This window comes from Salvelinus fontinalis, chromosome 6 (assembly GCF_029448725.1).
Source record: "Salvelinus fontinalis isolate EN_2023a chromosome 6, ASM2944872v1, whole genome shotgun sequence".
Classification (NCBI taxonomy): Eukaryota; Metazoa; Chordata; class Actinopteri; order Salmoniformes; family Salmonidae; genus Salvelinus; species Salvelinus fontinalis.
Genome location: NC_074670.1, coordinates 18,097,091 through 18,114,444, shown reverse-complemented (window position 1 = coordinate 18,114,444; position 17,354 = coordinate 18,097,091). Strand labels below are relative to the sequence as shown.

The window sequence follows — 17,354 nt, the reverse complement described above, 5'->3', positions numbered from 1 at the left end:
TGTGTGTGTGCTAAGCACCTAGAACCCAGGAAATCAATGCACCTGTCACACCTGGGTTCCCCATCTGGGTGACTGAAACACTGACCTGACTGAGGTTAAAGTTGTAGGGCCCAAACCAGGACTTACAGTAGACTGAGGTTAAAGTTGTAGGGCCCAAACCAGGTGTTAGAGCCGATTTGGACATATTTGTATAAAAGACTGAACATACTGAGCTCCATGTACATTTGTGTAAATATATTAAATATTAATGTATATGATGAAATATTAGGTACGTACCTTTATGATTTATATTTACCTGATTGAGATATATTCATTTGTTGTTAGTGTAATTCAGTTTCCCCGCCATGGTAAAGAGGAAAGGAAGCCACTACACCAGGACTTACTGGAGACTGAGGTTAAAATTGTAGGGCACAAACCAGGACTTACAGTAGACTGGCTACAGCACAGCTATTACGTCCTGGTCAGTAGCTCTAAATGTTAAATATTCTGGTATTTTTGTGTGTTAACTTCTTATGGCTGCAGGGGCAGTATTGAGTAGCTTGGATGAAAGGTGCACAGAGGTGCCCAGAGTAAACAGCCTGCTCCTCAGTCATAGTTGCTAATATATGCATATTATTATTAGTATTGGATAGAAAACACTCTGAAGTTTCTAAAACTGTTTGAATTATGTTTGTGAGTATAACAGAACTCATATGGTAGGCAAAACCTGAGAAAAAATCCAAACAGGAAGTGGAAATTCTGAGGCTGGTGGATTTTCAACCAAGCTCCCATTGAAATCCCAGTGAGATATGGATGAGTTTTCACTTCCTACGGCTTCCACTAGATGTCAACAGTCAGTAGAACTTTGTCTGAGGACTCTACTCATCCGGCCCGGATGAGAGAATTAGTCACCACTGCCATGAGGTGACCATGCTTTCACCATGCGCGTTCACATGAGGAGGACCTCCGTTCCACCACTCATCTGAAGTCAATGTAATTCTCCGGTTGGAACGTTATTCAAGATGTATGTTAACAACATTCTAAAGATTGATTCAATACATCGTTTGACATGTTTCTACTGACTGTTACGGAACTTTTGGACATTTCGTCACGTTTTAGTGAACGCGCTTTGTGACTTTGGAATTGTTTACTAAACGCGCTAACCAAAGTAGCTAATCGGACATAAATAACGGACATTATCAAACAAATCAAGCATTTATTGTGGACCTGGGATTCCTGGGAGTGCATTCTGATGAAGATCATCAAAGGTAAGGGAATATTTATCATGTAATTTCTGGTTTCTGTTGACTACAACATGGCGGCTAATTTGACTATAGTTCTGAGCACCGTCTCAGATTATTGCATGGTTTGCTTTTTCCGTAAAGTTTTTTTGAAATCGGACACAGCGGTTGCATTAAGGAAAGGTATATAATTCCATGTGTATAACTTGTATTATCATCTACATTTATGATGAGTATTTCTGTTGAATAGATGTGGCTATGCACTATCACTGGATGTTTTTGGAACTAGTGAACGTAACACGCCAATGTAAACTCAGATTTTTTAATATAAATATGAACTTTATCAAACAAAACATACATGTATTGTGTAACATGAAGCCCTATGAGTGTCATCTGAAGATCATCAAAGGTTAGTGAATCATTTTATCTCTATTTCTGCTTTTTGTGACTGCTATCTTTGGCTGGAAAAATGGCTGTGCTTATTGTGGTTTGGTGGTGACCTAACATAATCGTTTGTGGTGCTTTCGCTGAAAAGCCTATTTGAAATCGGACACTTTGGTGGGATTAACAACAAGATTACCTTTAAAATGGTATAAGACACATGTATGTTTGAGGAATTTTAATTATGAGATTTCTGATGTTTTGAATTTGGCGCCCTGCACTTTCACTGGCTGTTGTCATATCATCCCGTTACTGGGATTGCAGCCATAAGAAATTAAGATGTATGCTCGCTTTAGATACGAAGTACATCTCTGATACCATCTCTGTTCCTCATCTGACAACACAGAATAGACTACACTACACTACTTGAGCATCTGAAAACAGAATAGACTACATTACTTGAGCACCTGACAACACAGAACAAACTACACTACTTGACCATCTGACAACACAGAACAAACTACACTACTTGACCATCTGACAACACAGAATAGACTACACTACTTGACCATCTGACAACACATTATAGACTACACTACTTGAGCATCTGACAACACAGAACAAACTACACTACTTGACCATCTGACAACACATTATAGACTACACTACTTGAGCATCTGACAACACAGAACAAACTACACTACTTTACCACCTGATAACACAGACTACACTACTTGACCATCTGATAACACAGAATAGACTACACTACTTGACCATCTGACAACACAGAATAGACTACACTACTTGACCATCTGACAACACAGAATAGACTACACTACTTGACCATCTGACAACACAGAATAGACTACACTACTTGACCATCTGATAACACAGAATAGACTACACTACTTGACCATCTGACAACACAGAATAGACTACACTACTTGACCATCTGACAACACAGAATAGACTACACTACTTGACCATCTGATAACACAGAATAGACTACACTACTTGACCATCTGACAACACAGAATAGACTACACTACTTGACCATCTGACGACTGTATTACATTATTGTTATGGCAGCCTTATGCAGTAACAGTCCAGATTTCTATGAAATAGGACCTATAATTAATTACAATATGAGGGAAACAGTTTTCATTCCAAAAAACGGTAATGAAGTATGTTAAAAAAAAACTATTTTAAAATAAACGCGAGTAGACCACTGTTTAGCATAATGAACCAACATAACATCGTGTTCTATGAGGAAATAGCAAACGGTCTGTTTGAGATAAGTTTGAGTTGGGGTTTTTGAAGTGTTTTTTTCTCCAATTCATGCTCTGGCCACAATTACAAGTATAGAATGAGTCAACAACATTATTTGGTTGTGAGTTAACAGAATATTTATGTGATATTTTCACTGGACAGTTACTTTAATGACAGAAGATTTGTGACATGTTACCATTGGCTCCATCTCTCCTTTCCATTACTCCACCCATCCTTCTCCATCTCTGCCCTTGCGTCTTCTCTTTAGACGAGCGACCGACGTCATGCTAAAAGGTATATGTGCGCCACAGCCACGTACAGTAGGGGAGCATTAGGCGGACGAGTGGGCAGCAACGCCACGGACAAAGTGCTTTTCCTCATCACGCACTCTGAGCAAATAAAGCTGAGAGATAGCGAGAACTCTGCAACTCTCCATCAGTGGAGCTGCAGCCCAGGCTGGCCTGTCCCCTCTGTTCTACTGTCTCCAGTCCTGGGGAGGGAGGGAAGGACTTACACACTGTACAGTATATACATTCTGAATTGATCACCAGCACAGGGGAGTATCAATTAGACACTACTTGGTACATCTACATGTTTATAGGCACAATCTGGAAGATATTCTGCTGTTCACTGTAATTACTACCAATGATTTATACCCATTGATCCTTGAAGAATACAACTAATGTCTCATAATGGGAATGTCTGATGTGATGTGAATTTCCTGTCCTGTCAGTCATGTAATTAGGGATGAGAGCTGGGGATGTCAGACAGAATATTGATTAGTACTGACTGACTGACTGACTGACTGACTGACTGACTGACTAACTGAGAAGACTAGAGGACCAGAGGTTAATATGTTGTTGATAAACATCCATGGATTGGAAATTTTCCATCTGGCACCACAACGCTATTTCATTCATGCATTTCTTTATACACATCCAGCAGACGTAAACAATCAAACAACAGACAAGGGTATTGGTTTTTAACCAGTTTTAATTAACCCTGATTACAGCTTAATTACAAGTTTGAAAAATAAACACAAAATAATTAAAGAGAAATTCAATATTACATCATGGTATTAAATCTCATCTCTCTGAGTGTTATATAACCGCATAGAGGGGGGGGGGGGGAGAGAGACCTTTACACAGTAAAACAATACAAACCTTTTTTTCTTTTAGATGAAACAATCCCCAAAATAAAAAATATACAAGACCAAGAGAGAAAGTAACATTGTAAAATAGAAATGACAATACATGACCAAATCATACGTATCCCCCTCCACCCACCCTCCCCAATAAAATCCTCCCCCTGCCAACCTCTTCTCTGTCGCCATAACAACCCCTCTCAGAATTAATATTACACTTTTAGTTTATATTATGTTAAAACCACATGAAAGACTGAGGAGGAGGCGGGAGCTGGTAGGGTCATAACAGAAGCATGGAAGAGAGGTCTACGTCACTATGACAGTGTGATGTACAGTTCACAACAACCCTAAAGGAGTAGGAACTCAACCATGGACTAATAATGAGAAAGATGGGAGGTAAGTAATCCAACCATAACAATAATAAACAGCAATATTGACATCAGAAAGGAAAAGAACGTTGAGGGTATTTTTAAACTTTGCTAAAGAAATGTTATCCTTCTACACTTTCTCTAAACCTCTCCTGACTGCCGACTCAGACATGAGACCTGGGTATTCGCATCCCACACCATCCTGATAAAAGATCACACTGCAGTTAACAGTCAGGTAGACAGACAATGCTGGCAATAGAGAGAAAGAGAGATGAAGAGAGTTAAACGGAAAAGAGAGCAAGCAGAATAATGCCCAGTTCGTTGCTTAGATATGATGAGTAGTTTATAAGGCAGCTGTCAGTTTCAATAGACACAGGGTGAGGTGGAGGTGAAGGAGGGGGACAGAGTGTGTGTGGTCACATATACAACACCACCAGGATGGACAATAACAGCAGTCCGATGATTGTGACTTGCTCAGCCACACACTTGCCAGTCTGGAGGCCTGCCATCCCAGAGGCCCCTGCTCGAGTTCTTACTGGCTGTTTGGCCCAGTCTCCAGACCTCTAACGCTCCAGGATGTCAAAACATCAAAGCAGCAAAACAGTGAGGACAGAGTGTGTGAGAGGGGTTTGGAAATGTGAGTCTGTGTGTGTTTGAGATAGTGGGCAGGGTATTCCAGGTGAAGTCTCACATCAGCTCTCCAGCCTCCACTGTTATCTGTACAGGAATCCTTGACCTCTCAGCCTCCACCCCCACCAACCTGCTTGGAATAAAGCTAATCCAGTCACGATTAGTAACCTGGCCGCTTTAGAGAACTGGCCTAACAGGGTGGAGCTGAGAAACGACAGGATATCCCATCAACTAAAATCCCCAGGCCTGGCTAACCCTGAGCTCATTCACTCCCACTGGGGCCAGGGGTGAGTTGTGAGGTCTATTACAGTGAGGTGAGGTCCCCATAGAGGTGCACTATCAAGGTGAGACCAGCCCAGACCAGACCAGACCAGACTGGGGCCAGGGGTGAGTTGTGAGGTCTATTACAGTGAGGTGAGGTCCCCATAGAGGTGCACTATCAAGGTGAGACCAGCCCAGACCAGACCAGACCAGACTGGGGCCAGGGGTGAGTTGTGAGGTCTATTACAGTGAGGTGAGGTCCCCATAGAGGTGCACTATCAAGGTGAGACCAGCCCAGACCAGACCAGACTGGGGCCAGGGGTGAGTTGTGAGGTCTATTACAGTGAGGTGAGGTCCCCATAGAGGTGCACTATCAAGGTGAGACCAGCCCAGACCAGACCAGACCAGACTGGGGCCAGGGGTGAGTTGTGAGGTCTATTACAGTGAGGTGAGGTCCCCGTAAGGTGAGACCAGCCCAGAGGGAGACTGGGGACAGGTGACGGTGGTCAGGTCTTCTACAAGCTGAGGGGGAGTAGCGGACCGTGATGGCAGATAGAATAGGCATGTTTAAAGGACAACTGTTGCATATTCAGTGTACTACAATGCAGTTCTTTCATGATTCTCATTATTTTCATCATTTTGTCTGTCTATCCTGTGTCGTTTGTTGTCCCTTGGTCATAACAAAACATTTGGACTCCTACCCATCCTGTTGTCTCCCTCCCCTTAGGAAGTTTACCCGCTGAGAAACAGGATATTCTCTCCCCTCGCCTACCAGAACGAATCACTTACAAAAACATCCTGAATATGTCATTTCATTAAATGCTATGTTGTTTTAGTTTTTTATATCAGTTTAGAATTACATATATAATATATACTGAGCAAAAATATAAACGCAACATGCAACGATTTCAAAGATTTTACTGGGTTACAGTTCATAGAAGGAAATCAGTCAATTGAAATACATTTGGTCCTGATCTATGGATTTCACATGACTGGGAATACAGATAAACATCTATTTGTCACAAATACCTTAAAAAAAAGGTAGCATAGAGTTGATCAGGCTGTCCATTGTGGCCTTTGGAATGTTGTTCCACTCCTCTTTAATGGCTGTGCAAAGTTTCTGGATACTGGCGGGAACTGGAACACACTGTCGAAGACGTCGATCCAGAGCATCCCAAACATGCTCAATGCATGACGTCTGGTCAGTATGCAGGCCATGGAAGAACGGGGACATTTTCAGCTTCCAGGAACTGTGTACAGATCCTTGCGACATAAAGCAGTGCATTATTCTGAAACATGAGGGGATGGCAGGGGATGAATGGCACGACAATGGGCCTCAGGATCTCGTCACGGTATCTCTCTGCATTCAAATTGCCATCAATAAAATGTAATTGTGTTCCTTGTCCATAGCTTATGCCTGCCCATACCATAACCCTACCATGGGGCACCTCTGTTCACAACGTCGACATCAGCAAACTTCTCGTCCACACGACGCCATACACATGGTCTGCGGTTGTGAGTGCGGTTGGCCGTACAGCCAAAATCTCTAAAACAACGTTGACGGTGGCTTATGGTAGAGAAATTAACATTAATTCTCTGGTAACACCTCTGGTGGACATTCGTGCAGTCAGCATGCCAATTGCACACTCTCTCAAAACTTGAGACACCTGTGGCATTGTGTGACAAACCTGCACATTTTAGAGTGGCCTTTTAGTGTCCCCAGCACAAGGTGCACCTGTGTAATGATCATGCCGTTTAATCAGCTTCTTGATATGCCACATCTGTCAGGTGGATGGATTATCTTGGCAAAGGAGAAATGCTCACTAACAGGGATGTTAACAAATTTGTGCACAAAATTTGAGAGAAATAAGCTTCTTCTTTTTTGTATGGAAAATGTCTGGGATCTTTTATTTGGGACATGGGACCAACACTTTACATGTTGCATTTATATTTTTGTTCAGTGTATAAATATATAGTTTCTACGAGTGTGTATATCTCAGTTGGGCTTTTCGTTTTATTTATTTTTTTATTAAGACTCTTGTAAAGAGTTCATACATGCTATGAAACAAGGCATAGACAGGCACTGTATATATATATATATGTGGGTGTATGTATATATATATATATGTATGTATGTGTGTGTGTCTACAGGTGTGCTTGCATATATGGTGTTGTGGGTGGTTTCTGCTGGTTTAGTTAACACCATGAGACTAGGGTTGATAGAACAGGAGTAAGGGGTTTGGGTGGAGCTGGTGAACTAGGATTCTGTGCAGGTGGCCCTTGCTTCTGCCCAGCCATGGGATAGACAAGGCTAAGCTAGGATAAGCTAGGCTAAGCTAACAGTTAAAAGATACTGGACCCCTCACTCTCCTTTTCCATAGGAGAGCTCTCTCCCCCTCCCAATGGTCCCCTCGCTGTTCCTCTCTGTCATCTAACAACCGAGCCACTGCTCCCTCCCCCCTCCGTTTATCCTCCACCCTCTCCCTTCTCTCATTTAGATCATGATCGTTCAGGCATGGTCCACAAAAGCAAGGGAAGGAAGGTGGAGAGAGAGAGAAAAGATTACAGAAAGACAGGAAAGTACAAAAGTGATGACAGAAGTGTTAGAGAGAAATAAAGTGTGTGTTGAAAAGCAGTACCCTTAAGTAGCAGTCCAAGAGCAAAGCTTCCATGTCCCAAAGTCCTGTTCACTGCCCTTTTCACCAGCAGCTGGTGTGTGTGTGTCTGTGGCATCCCTGAGTGGAGTGGCCAGTGTTTCGAGGAGGAGTCTTTGCCAGTTCACCACGACTAGGTCCCACAGCCCCCAATCGGCAGCCCAACTTTCCTGTGTGTCTGTTGTGGGTAAGAACAGGGGGGATACTATTACACAAATAATAGAGAGAGTAGCACACTATGTATAAACTCCCGGTCATTTATTGGGTAAATCACCAACATTTCAGCATCGCTGTGCCTTCTTTAGGGTCATACTCTTACACCCATGCTTTCCTCCTCTCTGTCTTCTCTCTCTCTCTCTCTTACTCTGATACAGGTACAGGCACTTGTAGAAGCCCCGTCTTCATCTCTATACAAAAATAAAATGGGAGAAATCTCATCCTCCATGTCTGCAGGGCTGTGGAGCTGGGCTGTCTGAGTTGGGGGCCCCTGAGGAGAAAGAGTCTAACCCTAGAGGGGGGGCAGAAAGCAGGAGGTGAGGCAAGAGAGCTGAGGCAAGGGATCTGGGGCACGAAATGTGGGGCAAGAGATGTGGGGCAGTGCTGGGCTGGATATGAGGCTGACGGTGGGCTGGAGGCTGGATATGAGGCTGACGGTGGGCTGGAGGCTGGATATGAGGCTGACGGTGGGCTGGAGGCTGGATATGAGGCTGACGGTGGGCTGGAGGCTGGATATGAGGCTGACGGTGGGCTGGACAGGAAACTGGCTTGGGGGTTCCATCCAGACACAAGCAGAGAGTAGCACCCCCCCTGGTTCTTCCCCTGGTTTAAGTCACGGAGTCTGGGCTTGCTTGGACCAAAAGTCCCCTCTCCCCTCTTTTCTTCAACAGTCTCTAAGGGAGAGGTCTCGTTACAGTAGGAGGTAAGGGCTTTGGGAGGAGGGTGTGGACTGCATCAGGGTTTGGAGTTTGATTAGGCCCAGGTTTGGTTTGAGTTAGGAGAGAACTGTCTGCCAGAGAGGCAGGAGGACTACAGGAGTCATTTACACTGTCCTAAACAACCACTGTCTGCTAGCATTAGTGTTTGTATGTATCCCTATGTGTGTGTGGATCAGCATCAGCAGTCCTTGTTCTCCAGTGACAGTTGGGCGGTGGCCTGGTGCAGGTCCTGATTCACCCCCCTCTGAGCCGACAGGAGGGAACACTCATACCCCCCCAGGGCTGGGGGACTGGGGGCGCTGCCAGCCCCGTTCTCCTGCATCCCTCCATTCCTCTCCGTCTCTCTTTCCCTCTCCTTCTCCCCTCGTACTTTCTTGTCGTCCTGCTCTTCCATGGCTTCCATTCGTTGGTCTTCGCTCCAGCGCCGTTTGAAGCGCAGCTTGAGGGGAATGCACTTGGTCTGCCCCTGGGCGGGGGACTGGGGAGGGGGGGTGTCGCCTGACTCAGCCGGCTCACTCTTCAGGGTGGGAGGTCCGCGGTGGTGGTGGGAGGTGAAGAAGGGCAGCAGGCCTGGAGGAGGGGGCGCGGGGGCCTTGAAGACATCCTCATCCAGGTCCTCGTCGTGGGGGTGGGAGGACGTCCCGTTGGGGTGGTGGGGGTGAGGCCGGGGGTGTCGGGGGGAGAAGAGGTCGTACTCGTAGCCCCGGTCGTCGGGGTCTTCATCGCTGATGTCAGTCACCTCCACCTCCTCTTCTGACTCAATGTCTGAGATGGGCTCCACCTACAGAGAGTCGATATCACAGTCAAAAACATTTTGCCATCAGGATCCTCAACACATACAGTCAAACAGTTCAAAGTGACTATGTCCCCTTGTGGGTCTCACCTTGATCTTGGGCAGTCCAGTGCTGTTGAGGGAGCCGGTGGAGGAGGAGTTGGAGATGAGTCCTGACCCGCCGGCTGAGCTCAGGTCACTGCCGAAGGACAGGGAGGACCCCAGACCGGAGGACGACAGGGACCCTGAGCCCGAGGACAGTGAGCTCTGCCTGGGGTGGTGGCCCTGGCTACCGTCCCTCTGCTTCCGGCCCAATGGAGGAGGCTGCAGCTTGAACTTGAAGGGCGAGAGGTGAGGCGGCTCCTCACCCAGGTGCAGTGGGTGGTGGATAGGGTGGTGGTGGGAATGGGCCGAGTGAGGGTGGGCTGAGTGTGGGTGAGGGTGGGCTGAGTGAGGGTGAGGAGAGTGTGATTGGGACAGGGGTGATGGGTGTCGATGACTATTCAGACCCGAGCGTTCTCCCCCCCTCTCTCCTCCTCTCTCTCCTCCTCTCTCTGCTCCCCCCCTCTCGCCCAGTTCTCTCTTGTCTTGGGCGAGGCGGTGTGGCTGAGGAATGATGACGTTGGGGTAGTGGAGGAAGGCTCTGGGGCTGAGGTGGTAGTTGTAGACACTCTGGTGGTGGGCCTGCAGGTAGCGCTTCATTTCCTCAGGGTTGAAGGAGAAGTGGGAGCCCAGCATGGGGGAGAGGGAGGGGGACGGAGTGTAGGGCAGGTGGGAGGAGGGCGTCAAGGGCAGGGCTGGGGACAGAGGTGGGGCTAAGAGCCCTGCACCCCCAGGGCCGGGCAGGGGGGACACGGGGAAGGGGGACAGGTTATCGGGGTGGACCCTGTGTCCCAGGGGGCCGCGGGAGCCTGGATGGGCGTTGGGGTTCCCTGCTCCACCATACATCCTGAACAGAGACTCATGGGACAAACGGGGGTGGATCATACTCCTGTACCCTCCTCCCCCTGGCCCTCCTCCTCCTCCCCCTGGGACTCCTCCTCCTCCTCCCCCTGGCCCTCCTCCTCCACTCAGCCCTCTCTCTCCCCCCCTCTCCTCCCCTCCTCCCCCGTTGCCGTCCTCGATTTCAGAGTTGACGGAGGTCCCATCGCTGCAGTCGCTGACCGAGCCGCGCGCCATGCGCCGAGCCACGGCGCTGAACACGCCCCCGGGGCTACGCAGGTCCTCATTGGGCGAAAGCATGTCGGACGGCGTGGAGGGTGGGAAGCGGAAATGAGTTCCGGCTGCGGAAGGCAAAGGTGGAGCACTCTGAGGAACACCACTACCTGTTAGAGAACAGGAGAGAGAGGGAAGAGAGGATGAGAAAGGAGAGATACAATGTTGAGGGGAGTAATATTCACTCTAAGTAATGATATGGATTAGCACAGTCAGTGTTTAAGGATTTAGTGATGTCTGTGACACACACACACACACACACACACACGCGCACAACACCCACACAGTGAGCGCTACCTGTGGAGCCCATGTCTATGAAAGGGTAGTTGACCAGGACCAGTTTGTTGAAGTTGAACTTGTAGGTGAACCTCTTCCCTTTGGTCTTGTGGAGGATTCTCTTGTTGTAGTAATACCTGGTGGGGAAACAGACCAATATAGGGTCACACACAGACCTTTAGGTCTCATTACTACCTGTAGCATGCTTCTCAATGTCAACACACACAGTCATACAGGAACTCTTCAAATGGTACCACACACAGTCATACAGGAACTCTTCAAATGGTACCACACACAGTCATACAGGAACTCTTCAAATGGTACCACACACAGTCATACAGGAACTCTTCAAATGGTACCACACACAGGCATACAGGAACTCTTCAAATGGTACCACACACAGGCATACAGGAACTCTTCAAATGGTACCACACACAGGCATACAGGAACTCTTCAAATGGTACCACACACAGGCATACAGGAACTCTTCAAATGGTACCACACACAGGCATACATGAACTCTTCAAATGTGTGTGTGTGTGTGTGTGTGTGAGTTATTGTGGATGTGTGTTTATCGGCATCTGATCAAATCAGAGGCACAGTAGTTTAGTCAGGGCTTTTCTAGACCAACTGGTCACACACTCCCCTGTCCCTCTGTTAGCCCAGCCCTAGTCCTTCTCTTTAAATACAATTCATCTAAACCCACCAATAATACAGCCATGCTTGATCTGTTTATGTAATGGTCATTCTCTCTCGCTCTCCCATGGCGGGCGACCGGGTGGCTGTAAGTCTCCATCTATATTAACCTTTGACCTGTTATTCAACATCTTTCCTTTTTCTTCTTCCATCTCACATCCCTTCATATAACCCCACAGGCCCTCACCAACCTAACACTGCTCTGACTAACCCCACAGCCCCTCACCAACCTAACACTGCTCTGACTAACCCCACAGCCTCTCACCAACCTAACACTGCTCTGACTAACCCCACAGGCCCTCACCAACCTAACACTGCTCTGACTAACCCCACAGCCCCACACCAACCTAACACTGCTCTGACTAAACCCACAGGCCCTCACCAACCTAACACTGCTCTGACTAACCCCACAGCCCCTCACCAACCTAAACCCACAGCCCCTCACCAACCTAACACTGCTCTGACTAACCACACAGCCCCTCACCAACCTAACACTGCTCTGACTAACCACACAGCCCCTCACCAACCTAACACTGCTCTGACTAACCCCACAGCCCCTCACCAACCTAACACTGCTCTGACTAACCCCACAGTCCCTCACCAACCTAACGCTGCTCTGACTAACCCCACAGCCCCTCACCAACCTAACACTGCTCTGACTAACCCCACAGCCCCTCACCAACCTAACACTGATCTGACTAACCCCACAGTCCCTCACCAACCTAACACTGCTCTGACTAACCCCACAGCCCCTCACCAACCTAACCCCACAGCCCCTCACCAACCTAACACTGCTCTGATTAACCCCACAGGCCCTAACCAACCTAACACTGCTCTGACTAACCCCACAGCCCCTCACCAACCTAACACTGCTCTGACTAACCCCACAGCCCCTCACCAACCTAACACTGCTCTGACTAACCCCACAGCCCCTCACCAACCTAACACTGCTCTGACTAAACCCACAGGCCCTCACCAACCTAACACTGCTCTGACTAACCCCACAGCCCCTCACCAACCTAACCCCACAGCCCCTCACCAACCTAACACTGCTCTGACTAACCCCACAGCCCCTCACCAACCTAACACTGCTCTGACTAACCCCACAGCCCCTCACCAACCTAACCCCACAGCCCCTCACCAACCTAACACCGCTCTGACTAACCCCACAGCCCCTCACCAACCTAACACTGCTCTGACTAACCCCACAGCCCCTCACCAACCTAACACTGCTCTGACTAACCCCACAGCCCCTCACCAACCTAACACTGCTCTGACTAACCCCACAGCCCCTCACCAACCTAACACTGCTCTGACTAACCCCACAGCCCCTCACCAACCCCACAGCCCCACACCAACCTAACACTGCTCTGACTAACCCCACAGCCCCTCACCAACCTAACACTGCTCTGACTAACCCCACAGCCCCTCACCAACCTAACACTGCTCTGATTAACCCCACAGGCCCTAACCAACCTAACACTGCTCTGACTAACCCCACAGGCCCTCACCAACCTAACACTGCTCTGACTAACCCCACAGCCCCTCACCAACCTAACCCCACAGCCCCTCACCAACCTAACCCCACAGCCCCTCACCAACCTAACACTGCTCTGACTAACCCCACAGCCCCTCACCAACCTAACACTGCTCTGACTAAACCCACAGGCCCTCACCAACCTAACACTGCTCTGACTAACCCCACAGGCCCTCACCAACCTAACACTGCTCTGACTAACCCCACAGCCCCTCACCAACCTAACCCCACAGGACCTAACCAACCTAACACTGCTCTGACTAACCCCACAGCCCCTCATCAACCTAACACTGCTCTGACTAACCCCACAGCCCCACACCAACCTAACCCCACAGACCCTTACCAACCTAACACTGCTCTGACTAACCCCACAGCCCCTCACCAACCTAACACTGCTCTGACTAACCCCACAGCCCCTCACCAACCTAACACTGCTCTGACTAACCCCACAGCCCCTCACCAACCCCACAGCCCCACACCAACCTAACGCTGCTCTGACTAACACCACAGCCCCTCACAAACCAAAAACGTCTCTGACTAACCCCACAGCCCCTCACCAACCTAACACTGCTCTGACTAACCCCACAGCCCCTCACCAACCTAACACTGCTCTGACTAACCCCACAGCCCCTCACCAACCTAACACTGCTCTGATTAACCCCACAGGCCCTAACCAACCTAACACTGCTCTGACTAAACCCACAGGCCCTCACCAACCTAACACTGCTCTGACTAACCCCACAGCCCCTCACCAACCTAACCCCACAGGACCTCACCAACCTAACCCCACAGCCCCTCACCAACCTAACACTGCTCTGACTAACCCCACAGCCCCTCACCAACCTAACACTGCTCTGACTAAACCCACAGGCCCTCACCAACCTAACACTGCTCTGACTAACCCCACAGCCCCTCACCAACCTAACCCCACAGGACCTCACCAACCTAACACTGCTCTGACTAACCCCACAGCCCCTCACCAACCTAACCCAACAGCCCCTCACCAACCTAACACCGCTCTGACTAACCCCACAGCCCCTCACCAACCTAACACTGCTCTGACTAACCCCACAGCCCCTCACCAACCTAACACTGCACTGACTAACCCCACAGCCCCTCACCAACCTAACACTGCTCTGACTAACCCCACAGCCCCTCACCAACCTAACACTGCTCTGACTAACCCCACAGCCCCACACCAACCTAACGCTGCTCTGACTAACCCCACAGCCCCTCACCAACCTAACACTGCTCTGACTAACCCCACAGCCCCTCACCAACCTAACACTGCTCTGACTAACCCCACAGCCCCACACCAACCTAACGCTGCTCTGACTAACCCCACAGCCCCTCACCAACCTAACACTGCTCTGACTAACCCCACAGCCCCTCACCAACCTAACACTGCTCTGACTAACCCCACAGCCCCACACCAACCTAACACTGCTCTGACTAACCCCACAGCCCCTCACCAACCTAACACTGCTCTGACTAACCCCACAGCCCCACACCAACCTAACGCTGCTCTGACTAACCCCACAGCCCCTCACCAACCCCACAGCCCCTCACCAACCAAACACTGCTCTGACTAACCCCACAGCCCCTCACCAACCTAACACTGCTCTGACTAACCCCACAGCCCCTCACCAACCTAACACTTCTCTGACTAACCCCACAGCCCCTCACCAACCTAACACTGCTCTGACTAACCCCACAGCCCCACACCAACCTAACGCTGCTCTGACTAACCCCACAGCCCCTCACCAACCTAACACTGCTCTGACTAACCCCACAGCCCCTCACCAACCCCACAGCCCCTCACCAACCAAACACTGCTCTGACTAACCCCACAGCCCCTCACCAACCAAACACTGCTCTGACTAACCCCACAGCCCCTCACCAACCTAACACTGCTCTGACCAACCCCACAGCCCCTCACCAACCAAACACTGCTCTGACTAACCCCACAGCCCCACACCAACCTAACACTGCGCTGACTAACCCCACAGCCCCTCACCAACCCCACAGCCCCACACCAACCTAATGCTGCTCTGACTAACCCCACAGCTCCTCACCAACCTAACACTGCTCTGACTAACCCCACAGCCCCTCACCAACCCCACAGCCCCACACCAACCTAACGCTGCTCTGACTAACCCCACAGCCCCTCACAAACCAAACACTGCTCTGACTAACCCCACAGCCCCTCACCAACCTAACACTGCTCTGACTAACCCCACAGCCCCTCACCAACCTAACACTGCTCTGACTAACCCCACAGCCCCACACCAACCTAACGCTGCTCTGACTAACCCCACAGCCCCTCACCAACCTAACACTGCTCTGACTAACCTCACAGCCCCTCACCAACCAAACACTGCTCTGACTAACCCCACAGCCCCTCACCAACCTAACACTGCTCTGACTAACCCCACAGCCCCTCACCAACCTAACACCGCTCTGACTAACCCCACAGCCCCTCACCAACCTAACACTGCTCTGACTAACCCCACAGCCCCTCACCAACCTAACACTGCTCTGACTAACCCCACAGCCCCACACCAACCTAACGCTGCTCTGACTAACCCCACAGCCCCTCACCAACCTAACACTGCTCTGACTAACCCCACAGCCCCTCACCAACCAAACACTGCTCTGACTAACCCCACAGCCCCACACCAACCTAACGCTGCTCTGACTAACCCCACAGCCCCTCACCAACCTAACACTGCTCTGACTAACCCCACAGCCCCTCACCAACCAAACACTGCTCTGACTAACCCCACAGCCCCTCACCAACCAAACACTGCTCTGACTAACCCCACAGCCCCTCACCAACCTAACACCGCTCTGACTAACCCCACAGCCCCTCACCAACCAAACACTGCTCTGACCAACCCCACAGCCCCTCACCAACCAAACACTGCTCTGACTAACCCCACAGCCCCACACCAACCTAACACTGCGCTGACTAACCCCACAGCCCCTCACCAACCCCACAGCCCCACACCAACCTAATGCTGCTCTGACTAACCCCACAGCCCCACACCAACCTAACGCTGCTCTGACTAACCCCACAGCCCCTCACCAACCAAACACTGCTCTGACTAACCCCACAGCCCCTCACCAACCTAACACTGCTCTGACTAACCCCACAGCCCCTCACCAACCTAACACTGCTCTGACTAACCCCACAGCCCCTCACCAACCTAACCCCACAGCCCCTCACCAACCTAACACTGCTCTGATTAACCCCACAGCCCCTCACCAACCTAACCCCACAGCCCCTCACCAACCTAACACTGCTCTGACTAACCCCACAGCCCCTCACCAACCTAACACTGCTCTGACTAACCCCACAGCCCCTCACCAACCTAACCCCACAGCCCCTCACCAACCTAACACTGCTCTGACTAACCCCACAGCCCCTCACCAAACTAACACTGCTCTGACTAACCCCACAGCCCCTCACCAACCTAACACTGCTCTGACTAACCCCACAGCCCCTCACCAACCTAACGGCTGCTCTGACTAACTGACTGTGTATGTGTGTGAGAGGGAGAGTCAGTGTGTGTGTGTGTGTGTGTGTGTGTGTGTGTGTGTGTGTGTGTGTGTGTGTGTGTGTGTGTGTGTGTGTGTGTGTGTGTGTGTGTGAGAGAGAGAGAGAGAGAGAGAGAGAGAGAGAGAGAGGGAGAGTCAGTGTGTGTGTGTGTGTGTGTGTGTGTGTGTGTGTGTGTGTGTGTGTGTGTGTGTGTGTGTGTGTGTGTGTGTGTGTGTGTGTGTGTGTCACTGTGTGAGTGTGTGTGACAGAGGGAGAGTCAGTGTGTGTGTGTGTGCCTCCATGTGTGTATGTCAGTGTGAGAGTGTGTGTGTGTCTCCATGTGTGTATGTCAGTGTGAGAGTGTGTGTGTGTGTGTGTGTCTCCATGTGTGTATGTCAGTGTGTGAGTGTGTGTGACAGAGGGAGAGTCAGTGTGTGTGTGTGTGTGTGTGTGTG

General features: G+C 49.7%; 1 protein-coding gene across 2 annotated transcripts in view; it reads right to left on the bottom strand.

Moving 5' to 3' along the window:
• Window positions 1–3,845: 3,845 nt before the first annotated feature.
• The window catches only part of LOC129857239 (ETS domain-containing transcription factor ERF-like), a 111,931-nt gene continuing 98,422 nt past the window's right edge, over window positions 3,846–17,354 (bottom strand). For both annotated transcript variants that reach the window (XM_055925288.1, XM_055925289.1), the window contains exons 3-5: window positions 11,147–11,262; window positions 9,746–10,959; window positions 3,846–9,643 (exon numbers count right to left, since the gene is read on the bottom strand). In XM_055925288.1, coding sequence (XP_055781263.1) covers window positions 9,041–9,643; window positions 9,746–10,959; window positions 11,147–11,262 — 1,933 coding nt within the window. In that variant the 3' untranslated portion in view covers window positions 3,846–9,040. The remainder of the gene's footprint in view (window positions 9,644–9,745; window positions 10,960–11,146; window positions 11,263–17,354) is intronic.